Source organism: Camelus bactrianus, chromosome 9 (assembly GCF_048773025.1).
Source record: "Camelus bactrianus isolate YW-2024 breed Bactrian camel chromosome 9, ASM4877302v1, whole genome shotgun sequence".
Classification (NCBI taxonomy): Eukaryota; Metazoa; Chordata; class Mammalia; order Artiodactyla; family Camelidae; genus Camelus; species Camelus bactrianus.
Genome location: NC_133547.1, coordinates 43,788,235 through 43,806,276, shown reverse-complemented (window position 1 = coordinate 43,806,276; position 18,042 = coordinate 43,788,235). Strand labels below are relative to the sequence as shown.

Genomic DNA, 18,042 nt, shown 5'->3' with positions numbered 1-18,042 from the left:
CCAATTCCAAGCCCCAGGCCCACACGAAGGGATTGCTCACTGGCTGTTTCTTTACCCACTGGGGCCAAATTGGCTTCCACCCCGTCTCTCTTCCAGGCCCCCAGCCCCAGGGTAACTTAACAGCACTTCCTGCCCAGTGCTTCAGAGATTCTTTTAGGTCTCCTGTGGCTTTCCCAAAAGTGTAGCGGATGCTTCTCTGCTGATGATGAGAGATTCAGACAAGCCACTTAATGATTAAGAGACTAGAAGTGTTCTCTAAGAGACAGGGGAACATCGTTCTTGCTTTGCTCAGCCTGGATTCCCAAGACAGACGCAGAGGCTTTGACGCCACTCACTGCCTATTTAGGAGGAGGAAGGCTAGCCCTGGAGAAGAACAAAGCACTCGGGGGCAGTGGGAACAGAAGGAATGAGAGCATTTGGATTTCAAAACAAAGTTGCTAGATTCCTTGCAGCGGGTAATAGACAGACACCAGCTAGGCATTCTTGGGCCATCTCAATTGGCGATGGCTGAAGATAGACTTTTCCAGTTTGAATGGTTGTTATGGCTAGCAAGGACCTTAAGGCTACAACATCTAGTGAGATGCTCTCATTTTACAGACTGAAGCCCAGAACTGTGAAATAAGCCCAATGGCTCTCGGCTAGTTAGTAGTGGAGGGACTAAGGCCCAAGTCTCCTGACGTGTGGTTCACTGCTCTTTCCTGGGCAGTCCACGGATAGGAATTTTTTCCTATGCCCAGGGCTGTGTGCATGCATTAAGGAGAGAGAAGTGCTTTAATGAGCTATTGCAGATGGGCTGATGGGAAACTAGCAAGAGCAATGCTGCGCAACAGATGGGCCTTTACGAATCTTACTGCCCGGACACCTGGGCCCTGTGGCCAGGGGAGAGTGCTACCATGACAGGCAGCAATGTCAGGTGGACAAGCTGCATGTACTTAAGGACTGACTTCTCTAGGAGCCCACTCCCTGGCTGCAGACCCACTCCCTTCAAGCACTAGCCAAGACTTTTACCAGCTACTACTGTGCTCGTATTCCCCCATCAGCCCCCCGGTTAGCAGCAGAGAGGGCCACGTTGGATTCTGCAGCTTTCTGGCCAGCAGTGACCTCTCCAGCACCAGAGAGCTCATTACCAGCCAGGGGCCCTACGGCGGCCTCCCCAGATGGAGGGTGAAGATGAAAGCAATAACACGCTGGCTGTTCCGCAGCCTCTGGTCACCCCTGGTTTTATTAAAGCCAAAGTCTCAGACATCCCTAGTGAGGATAAAAGGCAGGCAAGATGCACAAGATCTGAGGCTGGAACCTCCTCAGATAGGCAATGGTGCAGAGAGGACCTGGCCAGGCTGCCTGTGGGGCTGAGCTGGGCCTGGCTTTCGAGAGAGGAAGGTGGCTACCAGGAGATGTCAACTCTCTGTTTGCTTAGCCCCATCTCTCTATTTACTCAAAAGGAACCTATTTATTTTCCTTTATCAAATAACCCAGTCTTCTGCTGCCTACGCGTGCAGGGGAGTTAATATCCCCCTTGAGCCACTGAACCAAGAGCAGCCATCTCTCTGTCAGGTCCAAAGAGACCCAATCACCCACAGCACAAGGTCCTGGGACTGGGCTTCCGGCCCCCCAACCCCTGTTTCCTCTCTGCCTCCAAGTCATAGTGGGATCTTGGCCCACTCCCTGGCCTGTTCAGGCCCAGTGATGGAGGATGGAGCTCACTGTTGAAAGCAGGGACCAGGATGAGGGTGGGGGTTCCAAACCACACTGCAGACTCAGCACTGAGCATGCCCACAGTTGCCATAGTTCTATCGAGAAAAGAAGGGGTACCGTTAGGTGGGTGCTCTCCCTGGAGGAAGACATCCTTGAGAGCACCTCATGGAGCCACAGGTGATTCTGTTTGCCTTAAAGGATTGCCCACATCCCCAGGCAAGTCTCCCAAGGTCACAAACAAATCAACTTAGACTTCCTGAAATAAGACAGCCTCTGAAGGCTCGTCTCTGCATCTGCCAGGTGGCCACGTGGGAAGCCCCATGTAGGGACCCAGTGACAGCAGCCTTTTGTTCCCTCCCTCTCAGAGGGGCTGTAGGAGCTTCTAAATTCCTTCCCAGGGCCCTAACTTGATCCTAACACTGATATGGAGAATGACCCTCTCAAGGGTTCTTCTGACTAAAATGTAACCCTCTGTTTCTCCAGCATCTGTGTGTCTCCTCTTGTGCTACTGGGTACCTCTGACGCACAGTGGTGTAGAGCAAAGCCCCTGCCCCAGAGGGGCCTCCAGTCCCTGGATGCTACAGGAAGGCACAACTACAGCAAAGCGAGGATTTGGTAATATCTGTGAGCAGCTCAGGGGCAAAAAGTGTTGCAAGAATGTAGGGGAGAGATGCTCTCTGTGGTCTGGATCCTGGACGAGGATCCCTGTGGGGAACATGACCCTGGGCCCTACAAGATGCCTGGGGTTGTCCAAGGAAGGATAAGAGGAGGAAGCCTTTTGGCCAAAGGGACCAAAGATACACGGGCCATGTGGAGCAGGGGGTTGGCATGGAGGAATAGAGAGAAATACACAGGTGAGGAGGTAAGAGAGGGCCCGATTGTTTAGGGTCCTGAATGCAAACTAGGAAGATGAGCCTTGATTCCGGAAGCCAAACAGAGGGAGCCACTGAGAGCACTGGAGCAGCAGCACTGGTCTATGAAAGTCTGGCACCAGAGCCCTTGAGAGTTGCGCAACCCTGGGCAGGTTGCTTGACTTCATGAAGCAGTCACTTCCTCCTGTGTGCACCTACCTCTCCAGGCTGAGGTGAGACTTGAGATAATTTAGCAAAGGACTTGGCACCTGGTGTGCCCGCAGTAACGTTAGTTCTTATTGCTGTTGTTGAGTCTGAAAGGGTTTCTTTAACTTTGGGCAGGATGTAACCTTGGAGGGTTACAACTAAATAAAGGGAGCTGGGGGCTTTCTTGGGCCTCGATGCCTCCGCCGGGAACGCAACATTCAGCCAGTGCACCGCGGACGGACCCCCGCCGCGTGAGGGGACAGTCCGGCTCCCACGACAGCACGTCAGGGGCCTTTTCCTGTGTCTCTCTCCCTGGACCAGGGGCTCGGAAGACAGGAGACGCGCCTGAGGGAAATGGGGGTTCTGGCACTTTCTTTTAACTGGTTACCCCCCACCCCAACCCCAGGCTGCGTGCGCGTCGACAGGGGGACAGCACACACCCCGCAAAACATGGAACTTCTAGCAGGTCTCAGTAAATACAAACACAAGGAAAGGTGAAATTGTGATCTAAAGTTTAGAGGCCCCAGGGTTACCTTGAGAAGCTCCTGAGGTGAGCGTGGAGGGCGTTGCTCTCCTAAGGGTCAGACTCCGGCTGCGCCTCCCACCCACTGCGCCTCCCACCAACTGCGCAAGCCTGGGCGGGGCTTTACCCCTGAGCTTTACCCCTGAGCTTTACCCTGGAGTTTCAACCCTGAGTTCTTGTCTGTGAGGTGGAGGGACTAATGACGATATTCCCTGCCTCTCACAGTTGCTGCGACCCCCCAAGGTGGAAATGGGAGAGCTTTGCGGGGCACAGGAGCTCGTGGGTGTTGGTCTCCGCTCGCTGGCTCTGTGAGCTGGGGGTGGGGGAGTGGGGGGGTGGCTTTGTCTGCGGTGTGTCCAGCTCTGCCCCAGCCAGATGGCATTCCGCCATACCCCTACACCCCACTTCCCACGCCCAGGGAACTGAGAGGATTCCTCTTCTCCTAGTCCTGGGATTTGATTGGAGGGGTGGGTAAGAAAAGGATCAGTCTTGGGCTAGGGAAAGGGTGGGTATCAGTGCCATCTAGAGGAGGCTGTTGGGACCACATGCTCTGGAAAGGGTGGGGGGATTATTCTCCAGGTGGGGCTAAGTATGACGTTTCTCTGAGAGTCCCCAGTTGAGGGAGGTTCTTTGAGGAGAAGGGACAAACACCTTGGTGTCACCCTTGACTTCTCTCTTTCTCAGAAGTCACCTCTTCGGGGAGGCCTCCCCAGCCAGCCTGTCTAAAATTTCAACAACCATGGCCTTCCCCAGCATTTCCTAGCCTCTTTCCATGCCTTTTTTTCTCCTTGATCCTTTTTACTATCTAACTGACTTACTTTCTCTCTCATCCTTTGTCCTCGTAAAATGTAAGCTCCATGAGGGCAGCGATTTTTGTCTATTTTGTTCTTTTCTGTATCTCCAGCATACACAGCAACACTCAGCACATAGCAGGGGCTCAATTAATATTTGTTGACTGAATGAATGAATAAATGAACACATGTCCCCATCTGAAAGCAGAGCCACCCAAATCCTGACCTCCTCCTCTTCCACCCTGGGGCTGTGGGCTTTAAGGGAGGAAACATCTCCATGTCTTGACGTCCCACATCAGTCTCAGAGCCTGAAGGAGAGGTTTTGCAGTGAAAGCACCCTCCTCCATCAGGTGGGGAGCGGGAAGAGGAGGCGGCCAGCAGTGTGCTGTTTCATTCAACAGCCGGACGTGCTTACCACCTCTGAAGTTTTCTTATTTCCTGCTGCTCAGAAACTCCCTAGAATTGGGATCCCTGTCCTTGATGCTTCTGGGGGCAGGAGAGGCGGCAGAGTGTGTGCTCCATGCTGGGTTCATTTTTGAAGGATGACCACATTTAAGGACAAAGTGGTTCCAAGACCTGGCACAAACGTGGAGTGGCGAGCATACATCTCCTTGGTCGGCAGCATGTCCTGGGTAGGTCCTGATTCCCTGTGCTTTTAGCTGAAGGCTGGGAATTGGAGTGCTAGGTGTGTTTCAGGAGAGGCAAGGAAACTGCCAGGGCAGAGGGACTGGTGATGAATGACTGAGCGGAGGGCTAGAAGCAGATCTGCAGGGAGAGGCGACCCCCTGATGACCGAGAGCCTCTTGTACACAACACTGTCATGACCACAGGCCAGGCAGGACAGGATGTCCAGAGGGCCAGTGACTGAGAAGGATGAGTTGGAGGAGAATAGGACTGGGCCACACAGGGTCTGGAGGCTGCAGCCAAGAGGCGTAGGTAGGGCAGGTGAGGTCAAAGCAGGAGGGTGAGGATTGGACCAGAGTCTGATCAGAACTGAGATGGAATACTGAAGGGGACAGATTCTACTGAAGAGCTGAAATTGTTTCCTTGCCTTTTATACCCAGTTACTCCTAGCACGGAGGCCAGACCCTGAGGTCTTACAGACATGGCACTCTGACACGAAGGGCCTTCTCCTGGGCCCCGGAGTGGCCCTGCAGCTGCCCAGGAGTTGCGTATCCCTCATCTGCCCTCTTCTCTGCTTCTTTGCAGGAAAGTGTGGATTTGGGAGAGATCATGTTCTCTCTCTGCTACCTGCCCACGGCAGGCAGGCTCACCCTCACCGTGATCAAATGTCGGAACCTTAAGGCGATGGACATCACAGGCTATTCAGGTACCTCTCCCACCCAAGTGCCTGCCACGTGGCCTCCCAGCAGCCCAGACATTAGCATCTACAGAGATGTTCAGAGAGAAGGGGGAACAATTGCTGGTATTCTTAGAATAGGGGCACCAGCCCTGCAAGCAAACGGCCTGGCTTTGAATCCCAGTTTTGCCACATCCTTACTGTATAATGCTTTGGTTTCCTGATCGGAAAAAAAATTATTTACACAGGTTGTTTTAAAAATAAATGAGTTAATTCGTATCAGTGTTTAAAAATATGCAAAAAACATGATGAGCTCTCTTAAGATATTAGCTGATACTATCGTTCTTTCTCTTCGAGGAGGGAGAGAAGAAGAATAAACAGAAGAAAATTAAGGGAAATCTTTCTAGTTTATGTGAAGCCTCAGGACTTCTAAGGGTCAGGTCAAGTTGGAGTGTCTAGTGTTTGTAAGTCCATGCAGCCCTGCGGCAGCCCTGCAGACGAAGTCAAAGGAACAGAGCCACTGAAAAGCAAAGTGCATTTGTATCTGAGGTTTTCCTGCAGGGCTCTGGGCCTCTGCGTCAGCACTAGGAGAGCCGCTATATACAGTGGAAGCAACAAATCCTGTTCTAGCAACTGGGGAGACACTGGCTTGCACGCAGCCTCAGAGCCTGCAGGCTGGATACAGCATGAGAGGTTTGATCATTTTCCACGATTTTGCAAGTCGTTGTCAGAGAAGGTTTTTGAGTTTTGCTGTAACAGAGGAGTCCCAGGAGCCCCCTTTCTCATAGCCCAAGAAGTGAACTGGGGTGGAAGGCATCCCAAAGCCAGACACGCTGAACAGCCTGGGCTTCACTCGGGGTAGCAAAGGCAGGGAAAGGCTAGGTTTGTTTCCCTAGACCCCTACCCAAGAGGCTCTTCTGAAGATTCCGATGACCAATGTAAATCCACTCCAGAGGTGCCTCTGAACTTGGCTGGGAGTATATGTAAGATTTTTCCTTTTATTCATTAATTCTTTCCCAGAAGACTCCTTGGTATAATCACAGTTGCCATAAAAAGGTGACAGTCCAGCTGAAAACATCTTGGGCCCAGGCCAAGTACAATTGGAAGAAGATCAGATATTAGGCCTCGAAAAATGAGGTTTCAGGGAAGGGTGGTCAAGAAACGCTGAAGTAAGGTGTATTTGTGGTGGCTTTGAATCACTCAGAGCCTCTGCTCCCAGTCCCCATGGTCTCTCTGCAGCACTCACGCCTTCCAGGCCAAAAGCTGCCCCAGAAAACACCTGTCCTCATGCCTCTCCTTCCACTGGAGCTGCCATCACACATTGGGACATGGTGAGGAGCTTAAAGAACCTCTTCCGACACGTGCAAAGCACTTAGGCAGCAGCAAGCTGGCTTCCTCCAAAAATACAACTGATGTAGATTTCATTTTAATATTAAAATAAGTGTATGCAGGGACGGAAATTCACTGAGGACTCTCCAGACTGCTGGAGGAAATAGGATTTTGTGCCCAAGTCCCCACACTATCTTCTCTGGTGTAATTAAATTGATGCTAGAGAGAGCTTGTGGCAAAGTCATGGAGGTAATAGTAAATCAGAGGGTTGAGGGTGAGAGAGTTTTCTCATTCTAAGGTCTTACCTCCCTCTCACAATTGCCTCTCTTTTCTACCTGCGAATCTGATATTAAATCTCAGCTAGATTCTGTAGATTCAGTGGTCCTCTCTTTGTCAGGGATTTCTGTCTATTTTGTTCGCTGATATAAGCAAGTGTATGGAACAGTGCATGGAACGCAATCAGCATTGAATAAATATGTATTGAATGATGAATGAATGAATGGATTTATAGCATAAGGAACCTTGTCATAGCATGATGCTAGGGGCCTTTTAAACTAAATCTCCTGTTTTGGAGGGTAAGTTTAAGGTTGCCTCCAGCTCAGCCTCCTTTGATGTTGGACTAACCTAGGGGGTGAATGGAGCTCATTAATTGCCTGTTTCTGATTTATATGACCTTGACTTCTAAAACCAATGGTCTTCCTGTTCTCCTTGATCTAAACTAGCTGTGAATCAATTCTCTAAGTCTAGCCACTGGAACCATGACAACAAAAATAATACAAGATAATAACAAGGATCAGTACACCCCAAAGGGGTGGTGAGTGCATAAACCCACCCTCTCTGCCACATCTGCTCTGTCCTGCTTTGAGTCTAGTAGTTACAGATGTAAACTTTGGAGTCTGAAGACACTTTCCAAGGCAATGTTCACTCTTAAGGAGTGTAGAGGTTGCCATGCTAATGGGAGATCTTGGACTTGAACACTGTCTAGGGCGTAGCTATAGAGAATGGAGCCTGCGGAAACTGGGGAGAAGTTGTGGGGACTCCTTCCTTCTTACTGAACGTCCCCCCAAGAGAGAGCCCTTGCAAATGGGTAGTCAGAGACAGCAGGGTGATTGCACACCTCATGGTCTCTCCTGGCCTCCCATAAACCCGATGCCCCCTTGGCTAAGGCACAGCTGCAGCTGTCACATTGGTTAGTCAGTGGCTCACTTGGGTGTCTACAGAAATGCCTTTAAGGCTTGAGCTTCTCATCAAGTGTCACAGTTCTCTGTAGCTACCCCAAGGTTGTGCGCCTCATCTGCCATCTGAACAAGTCTCCCGGGAGCACAAGGGCCTAGTGGGCACTTGGGTGCCCAGGAGATAGAACCATACGCCAGTGCCTTGGGGAGCCGGGAGCTGCTGCTTGGCCCGCACCTCCTGACAGATTCACAGGAGCCCTGGCTTCTGGGCAAGAAGGTGTCTCAGCACATCAGTGTCTCAAAAGCTGTTATTACCTACAAGTAGCCCTCCCATTTCTTGAGCTGTGCACCATAAATAACAATTATGGTGGTGACCGAGACACCTGTGCTATGAGACACAATAGGTGTCACTTCACTTGGATGAGTAGAAAATTTCAGGCTAGAAAGATGACCATGAAATTACTCGTTCAGAAAACTAAAGAAAGACCAGAAATGGGAGGCACGTCGAGCTTCAGTTAAAAAGACATCTCCTCGAGGGATGGAGGGAGTCCAAGATCTCACCGAGTAATGAAATGCCAACCGGCCACCCTGAGTCTCAGGAGGCCACCACACTCACTGCCCCGGCCACAGCCCTCTCCTCCTCCGCTGCCCAGAGTGGGCAGGAAATGGCTTCTGGGGAAGCAGAGATGCTCCCCTTCCTGATGCCAGATGGAGTGAGCTTCATGGGACAAGGAGACCCATAATCCTGTTGTCAGGTGGGGAGGACCCAAAAAGCGTCGTGATTGTCACTGTTCATTTACTTTGTCACATTGCTACTCCTTGGGTGTCAACGATTCTATTTTTACTTTCCTTATCCTTTTGTTAATAAGGCTGACAAGGCCCCTGCAGAGAAAATGCTCCAAGTAGGTGAAAGAAAGGAAGGAAGGAAGAGAGTGCCCTTGTCCAGCTTTGCCACCCTTTGGAGCCAGCCGGTCACCGGGGAGCTGAGATTGAGGGCTGTGAACTGCACACTCATGGGCAGGTGTCCTGTCTGATTTGGGCCAGCTTCCCCAATAGTGAAAGTCCATTAAGCACTCTCCTAAGAAGCCTGAGGTCCCTAAAGACTCTGTGTTTATTAAGCACGGAGCATCCTCAGAGACAGGTGTGCAATGTAAGTACAAGGTGGTTTAATTATTTTAACAACCCACTGATACCATCTGATGAACAACAGTAGGTCTGGGGCTTCCATGCCTCTGCGGCACATGATGTTTGAGGACACCTGTTTAACACACTCCCTTCCCTTCCCACTGCCCCCCTTGGCACAGATCCATACGTCAAAGTGTCCCTGCTTTGTGACGGGCGGAGACTGAAGAAAAAGAAAACCACCATAAAGAAGAACACCCTTAACCCCGTCTACAATGAGGCCATCATCTTTGACATTCCCCCAGAGAATATGGATCAAGTCAGCCTGCTTATCTCGGTTATGGATTACGATCGGTAGGTACAGGTACCAGAGGCCAAAATTCCCTGCCCCTCACCCCAACTCCAATACAGCACAGGGCTCCTTGACCTTGGACCTTGTGGTTCACGACTCAGCCACTCACTGGCCTTGAATCTGGCTCTACCCAAGGAGGAGCACAGGTTTCCCCAAAGCAGAAGCTCAAACTTGCTTCCCAGCGGGCCCGTTTCCATCAGGGGCTGCCCCACCCCTATCAGTTTCCCTGAATTCACCCTCAACTATTCCCATTCCTCTGTCTGGCCCAAGTCTTAGCCTCTGTCCTTAAGAATCCCTCTATTCTCTCCATTTGTACTGCTGCTATCACTCCCATGTAGGGATGGCTGTGCAGCCTCCTAGCTGACCCCTGCCTTTATCAGTCCTGCCCCAACCCAGCAAACATGCCAAAGGCACACTTTCCCAAAAGACCACTCTGTTCCTGGACCTGGCCTTCCCAAGAATCAACGGCTCCTGTTGTCCACGCTCATCTCCTGGACGCTCAAGGACTTCCAGACCCGGCCTCAGCAGATCCGTCCAACTTGATTTCCCCTCCCTGGATATGCTTCTTCTCTTCCACTTTCCAAACCCCATCAAGGTTGGCTCTCAAACACATTTTCCAACTACTCCAGCCACTGTTCCTCCCTCTCTCCAGTTGTCACTTTAGCTGAAGGAGGGGAAAAAACATGCAGTAAAGCCTCAATCCAGCATCTTTAGCACAAGTTCTCAGGCATAGTAGGCACTCAGTGAACAAATGTGAGTGATGATTGATGTTCTTGCTGTGTGAATAGATCACATCACAGCCGCTGGTTTTGGAGAAACCGTACTCAGAGCAGGTTGATTTATTTCCAAACAGCACTGATGTCTTAGGCGCTCACTGAGTCCAATAAAAGAAGAGATTTACCCTCTCCCACTCCCCAAAGTCAGGCCGTCTGCCACAGTTCCTGAGATTCCAAACAAGTTTAGAACATGTTGCTCATCTGTCTGGGTCCAATATCCACCCAAAGAGGCTGGGCAAAGTTTCACTGCCACTGTCACCCCAAGGCCCTGTCCAGCACCTCTGTACAGAGCTCAGCCTTCTGAGTTAGACCTGTGGGGCTGAGGCCCAGCCTCTGGGACCTCCCCTTCTGAGAGTATGTCTGGTCACCAGTGCCAGGTGCTTCGTTTCTCCCTTAGTGTGGGCCACAACGAGATCATCGGAGTCTGTCGTGTGGGGATCAGCGCCGAGGGCCTGGGCAGGGACCACTGGAATGAGATGCTGGCGTACCCACGGAAGCCCATCGCACACTGGCACTCCTTGGTGGAGGTAAAGAAATCCTTCAAAGAGGTGGGTGAGGTCGCGCTTGGCCCTTGGCATGTTTGCAGCATGGCAGCGTGGGCTGGAGAATGGCAGTCGGCTGCTGCGAGACCTCACCTTCGGGGGTCCTTCCGGGGGCTGGGAGGGGTTTGGGGGCACACACTTGTCACTCAGGGTGTAACAGGCAGGAAAGAAATGGAGGAAGACGGTGGGAAGCTGCCCAACCAAAAGCCTCTGATGCTGAGTATATTGAAACCAACACTGAGTTCTAAATGGAAAATTAAAACTTGGAGGAAGCCTTCCGAGCAGCCACAGTGCCAGGCCCAGAATGCTTTCACAAAGCCCCTGGGCCAAGTCAGTCTTTTTGGAGAAAGCCCCAAGAGGATGAGATCAGAACTTGGCAAGAAATTCTACCCCTGTCCAAGCAGTATGTTCCCTGAGGCTCTAGCCAGATTGTCCTGCGGAAGTTTTCACTGCGTGGACAGAGCTGGTCAGAGACAGGACCCTCCTCTGGTGAATGTTGGTTCTCCCCATTGCTGGGGAAGAGAATGTGGCTTCAAGGTGACACGTTCGTCTGGCCGCATCCTGACAGAGACATACTGGATGCAGCCCTGCCCGGGAGTCCCGAGACTTGGGCTCCAATACTGTCCCTTTCTCACTTGCCGTATAATCTTGAGCTAGTTATTGCTCTCTCAGCTGCAAAGAAAATGTTCCCTTCAGTGAGACTTACAGACTGCCCCGCCTCCACCAAACTCCGCCAGTGTAACATCCAGCCATTTATCACCTTGGTGGTCCCCCTCCACCCGCCTGCTTTGTCTCAAATGGGTTGGGACATAGGGGTAGCCAGGCAAGTTTTAACCTCATTTTGAGTATCTCAGACCCCAGTCTGCATCTTAGAAAGCCAAGTGATCATTCACTCACTTTAATAGGCTTCAAGCCAGAAAGTCCAGAGAATTGTATTAACTTGGAAAATGTACTAATAAAAAAAAAAATAAAGCTTTAACCCTTACACTGCATGGCCCCTCAGCTTTAAAGCAGAGTCACCTTAAAAATAGTAATCCCTTTCTCTTCCCCGTGTTCTGCGACATGGAAAAGGTGTGGGCAGCAAACCCAGAGGACCTGCTGGCTCTTTTTCTTTCTCTGGGTGGACAAGCCTGTTTCCACCTGTTTCCAGCAGTGCCAGGTGTCTCAAGAGAGACAGCTGAGGGCAGTGGACACAGGGGATCCTGTGGGAGAGAGGCCTCTGGGGGTCCAGGCTTATAGAACTGCCTCCCCAGGTAGGCATGTGCTGGGTGACGTTCCTGCCTGTGGCCAGTGAGGCCAGCATGGAGGAGTAAGGCCCAGACAGAAAGCTGCTGTTCGTCTGAGGCCTCATGCTTCTGTCTAGTGGTTGCCTTGATTTGACCACAGCTGTGGATCTTTAATGAGCGAGGCCAGTCCCTCAGCTCCTGGGCCCTCCTCCCCCAGGGGAGCCTCTGCCCCTTCTTTTCCGGAAGGCCCTCTCTGCAGGGTGTGGGTGAGGTACCGCAGCCAGCCTCCACCTACACAGGAGGCCGCTAGGGGGCAGAGGCAGCGTCGAGCACCTCAGCGACTGCGCAGCAGATTCAAACTAGGGAGGGGCACGGCCCCTCCCCCCCTTTTAAACCTTTGGAGATACTTAAGAATACGATAAGTATACTAAATGTTCAGGATGGCATGAGAAAGGGGCAAGGAATGGGAGCTAAGAGGCCTGTGACGGGCTGCGGGGCCGCAGACAACTCACCGCCCCACCAGGTCTTCAGTCACCTGGTTGGTAAACGAGGGGGTGGGCTCCTCCCATCTCTGCACTTCTAGGAAACTGACCCTAAATGACAGACAAGGGGTGGCAGGTGAGCCCGCATCTTGCATCGCTTTTCTAATCTTGAAGCTGCAATACCTCATCACCCTGATCGGGCTAGCCTGTCCACGCAAACTGGAGTCACCCATCGGCAGCGGCTGGAGTTGGAGGTGGGGTGCAGAGTAGCACGGAGGGGCCAGACTTGGCCCAGCATCGCTCTCCGTGATAAATACAACCTAATTCAGCAAAATAATTGATTCCAAGGCCTGTTTCTTTGAGAACTCCAACTCACTAGTCCAGACTACAAAAGGAAGATGAAGTAGAATCAAGCCCTGGAAAATGAATATTTGATGAGACAGAAAAGGGAAAGTAACAGCATATGGAAAACGAAAAGAGAATAAATTGATTCATATCCTTTGGGTTTACTTTTTTCTCGACCTTGCACACAAGTTCCTGAGACTGCCCCTCCCCCACTCCGTATCCTTCCATTTTCTGCTCAGCTGATGGCATTTCTCTGTATGAAGAAGCTGAAAATGACATTCATCTGGGCAACTTAGCGTTTCATCAGTACAAATTCGTAAAAATTTGTGCCTACACTTTTTAGCAACCACAGTTTAAGCACCTTTATAAAAATGCATCTAAAAACCCACCAGGCTAATAATAAGTAACCCCTCTTTGTGTTCATGTGGTGCCTCGTACTTGAATATTTACCATCTCAGTCGTCCTTAGAGCTCACATCCTGCCTTCTTTTTGGTACTGTTCTGAACGTTGAGCAAGAGCTTTGCTCCGGGAATTTGTTTCCCCTATTTGTATGAGACATAAGGAAATCTCTTCTCCTGCTCCCGGGAAGAGAAACAGCATCGAATCTATAACACACTGCATTTATATTGTACCTTTTTAGAGGAGTTTCAAGTGCTGTAATCATTTCTTTTTTATTAATGAGAACAGAAAACACCATACTTGCTCGCTTGTTTGGGGTTTTACAATCAGGTTGAGAGAACAAATTAACTGAAAAGGTATTTTTCCCTGCTGGGATTTTTTTCATGAATAAAAATTGATTAAGCCATAGTGAGCATCCTTCCCCGGTAGCAGCCGTGGCCCCTTCCCTCTCAGCACTCCTGCTCAGTGCTGCATGTCGTGGCTGTCAACACACACACACACACACACACACACACACACACACACAGCCCAGGTTGACCAGCGATCTTCTCCAAGGCATTTTATTATGAAGGGCCAAATTCAGAAAATCTGCCATAGATTTTAGATCTCTGTTGGAAAATGACCCATTTCAGAACAATAAAAGATCTCAATGGAACACAGCCACCCCAGAACAATCATCTTCCTTGGTGTGCTGGAGACCAATTCTCTGCTATTTCAGAGCCTCCATGATAAGCCTGCAGGAGTCATTCACCTTCCCACTGTCCACAAACCCCATCTCCTCCCTTTGTGTATCTTCATAGGGAAAATCAGGGGCTAGCAGGGGAGCCAGCGTGCCTTCCTCATTTGTCCTGGATAAACAATTATGCTCTATGTGACTTCTTTTTGAGCCATTATGTAAAGAAAAAAGAGGGGGCTCTGTGTAGCCATTTCGTTTTTTCTCCTCTGAATTGGCCTATCAGTCAAGCCTGTTTAAGTGGCATGCTTACCCAGGGGAGAAGCCAATCATTACAATGTACCTTTCACTGACGTTAAAGGTTGTAAGAGAAAAAGTTGAACTTCGAAAATAAAGATCTGTTAAATGAAAGCATTAGTAATCACCTTATGTCACCTTCTGGTTAAGCAACACTTGAGTCAGAAGTCACAGTGGGCTCAACAACCAGGCATTTATTTATCTAAAATATTTCACCAGGGAAACCCTCGGTTGTGATTTCATTCACGTGGATGCTGCAAGCAGAGAGACTGCCACCCGGAGTTAGGAGTAAGTACCTGGTATGGACCCAAAGAGCTTAGGTTTCTGACTCCACTGTGTGCTTCCTCCTTCCCCTGGTGTGGCCAGGTGTGAAGGTGGCAGCAGGACAGAGTGGAGGAAGCACTGAGCATGGAGTTAGGAGACTTGGTTTGAGATCCTAACTCTGCTCCTAGCTAGCTGTGCGTTGACTTCTCTGCATCTTTGTTTTCCAATCTGCAAGAACAAGAGCTAGCCTGGATGATGCCCAGGGCTGCCTCTGGGTCTCCGTTTTAAGACTGCACAGGCCTAGGTCATGTGATGGTGGTCATCACTACCTGATTGTCCAGCCTTTGCTTGGCTGTAAAGATCTGCGGGTTGGCCTGTTCAGGGGGTACTAATGTACCATGAAGAACTGAGCCTGGGGAGGGGTAATAGAGGCTTTCCTTAGATCCGGGAAGGTGAAGGCAATCAGTAGGTCTGGGTCTCTCCTCGGCGTTGTGGGTTCCCATAGGCTGGATGGGATGGTCTAACCCTTAAATGGCTTGGCTCTGTCTAGAAAAGGCTGTGTTGCGGGGGAGGAGGAGGGAGAGACTGTGCCCCCCCCACCCTGTATATGCCCAAATGCGTAGTAGGCTTCTCCTCAGCCCCATCACCCCCCATGGAGACCCTGAAAGCCCACGAGAAATAGAAAGGCCTGTACTTCAGGGTCAGAAAGGCCGAGAAATAGAAAGGCCTGTACTTCAGGGTCAGAAAGGCCATCTTATCTCTCTACTTAACTTCTCTCCCCGGAGCCATGTCCTGCAGGCACCTAGGGGCATACTGTCTCCTCTGCTCACAGAAAGGGTAGAGTGAGCAGTGGACACTGACTCGCTTTGAAGTTACACAGCCCCTAGACAGGTCAGAAATTTTCACAGGGTCAGATCGTTGCCCAGAAAACACTGCTCCAGCTATGCCTTTCAACCTAAAGAAGGGTCATCCATCCTCTGCCCTCTCCTCATCCCATTACGCCTCATTACATCACCATCTTCACTGAGGGGTTAGAGTCAGCCTGGGGGAAGCAGCCTGTGAGACAGGAGAGTGAGGAGAAAAAGGGTGGAGACATCCCATGGGGATGGCAGGGGGGTTTCCATCTCCTTGCACCTCCCACCCCTTCACAAGTTGGGTGTGAAGACCTCAAGAAGCACTGAGACTGAAGAAGAGAGCCCAACACCGAAGCAATATCGGGGTTTTAGCTGTACTAACAGCTCCCAGACAAATTGCTAATAATTCATGATCGCAGGTTCTTGGCAGTCAGGGCATACTCTGCAGACGGCCTCTTTTGCTGTTAACATCCTCTGATTTTCAGTGTGAAAAATGGCTGAAGCACTCAGAAATGGTCCAGCCAGAGCACCTGATTAACACGCACGCACGCATGCACTCCACACGTGCAAGAAAGCTTCCCTTATCTCTGCAGTAGGTCTTTTTTAAAAATCAGGTCTTCCAAACCAGAAGCTCAGAAGCTGTTTTCCTTTTGTTTTTGCATGGCTAACAGCAAAATTCAAGAAAGCTTATGAAAAGCCGGGAAAGGGTGAACTCAGTGCATGGGCCGGATGAGTCTGGAGAGTTGAAATGTCCGGTCCCTTGGCAATGGATAAGCAGCTTTTTCTCCTCTCCGCAGTGGCAGGGCCAGGCGGCCAGCTTCGACAGCGAGAGCTCGTGCCCGTCTCCGAAACCACCTCCGACACCGTGAGCTGCACGGCCGGGCGACACAAACCAGACTCAGCAGTGCTCTTTTTGCACTTGTTCAACGTCTAAACACAGTGTTGTGCGGCGGCGGGGGCAGCACGCCTCTCACTCCAGAAACTTAGCTGCCCCTGTGTAGGTCAAGGCCAAGACACTTGTCCTGTGGTCCGAGCTGTCTTAGTCTTTTCTGTCTCCCAAGGTGATGTTTTTTGTGGTCTTTTCACTTTTTATGGATCTGCTGTCAAGAAGAAGAAGAAAAAAAAAAAAAAGTAGAGAAAGACAAAGGGGAAGAGCCCAGACACTGGGTTCTATTAAATACAATGTAAAATAGTCTTTTGGGGGGAGGTGGTTTGAGTTTCTGAAATTTTGTGTCTCCACCGAGCCCCTCTACCCCCAAGCAGAAGGGAGTGGGACGGAGCTACAGCTGCTTTTCCTAGGAGCCAGTGGGGAAGGCGCAGGTCTAGTGAAGAGCTTTTACAAAGGCTACTTGTGACTCAGAAGTTCTTTGCTGATGTGCTATAAACTGAGATGCTGACTCCCGGTCCCGTGTTGAAACCATGAGGCTCCGAGGTGTCTCTTAACCTTCAGCTGGTCGTGCAGGGCTCCGGGCTCCCCTTCCTCTCAGACTTTCCCCCTGAATTGACCATATCTCGATTCCTCACGGAAACTGAGTTACTTTCTTTAGGAATGATTCTACTGACACGAAACATGCCGTATATTTTCTGACACACCATGGTTAATGACCACGTTTGTTTGAAAACAGGATATTTGTTCTTGAAAATAACCTTCATTGTGAGAAAGAAAAAAAAAAAAAAAAAGAGGACGCACATATGTTCCAGAATGATTTCTGCATTATATATAGCTTTATAATTCCATGAAGTATCAAGCAAGCTGTTTAAAATGCCTGAACAGATCAAAAAGAAAAACCTGCATAAAATGTTCTTTTCTGAATGGAGAGTTTTGAAATCCCAAGTGATGGGCGGAGTCTATCTTTCTAGGAAGAGTATCTTCCTGATTGAAACCAAGTCAGCTTAAGTCTATTTCAGCCCCCTTGACTCTGGGATAATGTTCATCTTAAACTTTATTTCTATAAATTACTAAGTACTTAAGTGTTTGTTTCAGTGGTAGTGAAGAAGTTTGTTTGTTTTTTGTTCTTTTCCCTTTAGATCTCTACCATAGGCCAAATTCAGATTAGGAAAAAAGAATGTTTGAACTATTCTGTGTTGTAATCGTACGTTTCTGTTAAGAGTGGCCTTCCCACCAACCCCTTGTAAGTAGGTTGATTTGCCCCATCTCAGTCTGTACAGCCCTAGGAGTAGATGCGTGGGGGTGGGTTCTCACTTCAGTTTGTGGCTGTGAAATGCCAGTTTCCAGAGCCGTGTGTGTGACTTGCAAGAGGCAAGTCTGCTGAAGAACTGCTTCTCTCAACAATGGAGGCCCAAGAACATAAAACCGTTCACACACCTTGTGTCTTACTCTTTCCTTACTTACTCTTTATTCTTCAAGAGCAGCAATTCAATAAAGTAACCCTCGTTTTAAGCCAAGTTATCAGGTTTCTGTGCTGATATAACTTTGGGTAGTGTCTACTGGTCCTAAAAATGACCAGATTGGGCAGGAGGTAACAGGATATTGTGACAAAAGAGGTTTTCTGCTTTAAAGAAAGTAAATGTAGATAAACCCAGACCCCTGTACTGAGCCTTAGGCTAGGAGCTAATGTGTCATTGGTATAAAGATAAAGTTTTCTCCCCAAATGTCCTGTGATTGATCAGCCTTCCCAGCCAAGTGGTCCTGCAGCTGGATGTTCTCTTGAGAGTAGGAAAAAACCCAAGGTCATGACAAGACTTCCAACAGGCCAGGAACTTCATTTTGTTTCTTGACACTAGAATGACCCCAGTGGCCATCTCAATCATTGGGTAGCTGTTGTGGGTCCTACAACCATGAAGGGGACAACTGAGTTTCCTGGGTCATAAGGAGCCT

General features: G+C 49.9%; 1 protein-coding gene across 8 annotated transcripts in view; it reads left to right on the top strand.

Annotated features, from left to right (window-relative positions):
* Positions 1-17,604, top strand: part of SYT6 (synaptotagmin 6) — a 57,508-nt gene extending 39,904 nt beyond the window's left edge. For 3 of the 8 annotated variants that reach the window (XM_045506166.2, XM_074370228.1, XM_074370229.1), the window contains exons 4-7: positions 5,277-5,397; positions 9,176-9,347; positions 10,519-10,669; positions 16,001-17,604. In XM_045506166.2, coding sequence (XP_045362122.2) covers positions 5,277-5,397; positions 9,176-9,347; positions 10,519-10,669; positions 16,001-16,072 — 516 coding nt within the window. In that variant the 3' untranslated portion in view covers positions 16,073-17,604. Of the gene's footprint in view, positions 1-5,276; positions 5,398-9,175; positions 9,348-10,518; positions 10,670-14,304; positions 14,374-16,000 lie in introns of all 8 variants that reach the window. The other 5 variants (XR_012509188.1, XR_012509189.1, XM_074370230.1 and 2 more) reach the window with 3 other exon arrangements.
* The last annotated feature ends 438 nt before the right edge of the window (positions 17,605-18,042 follow it).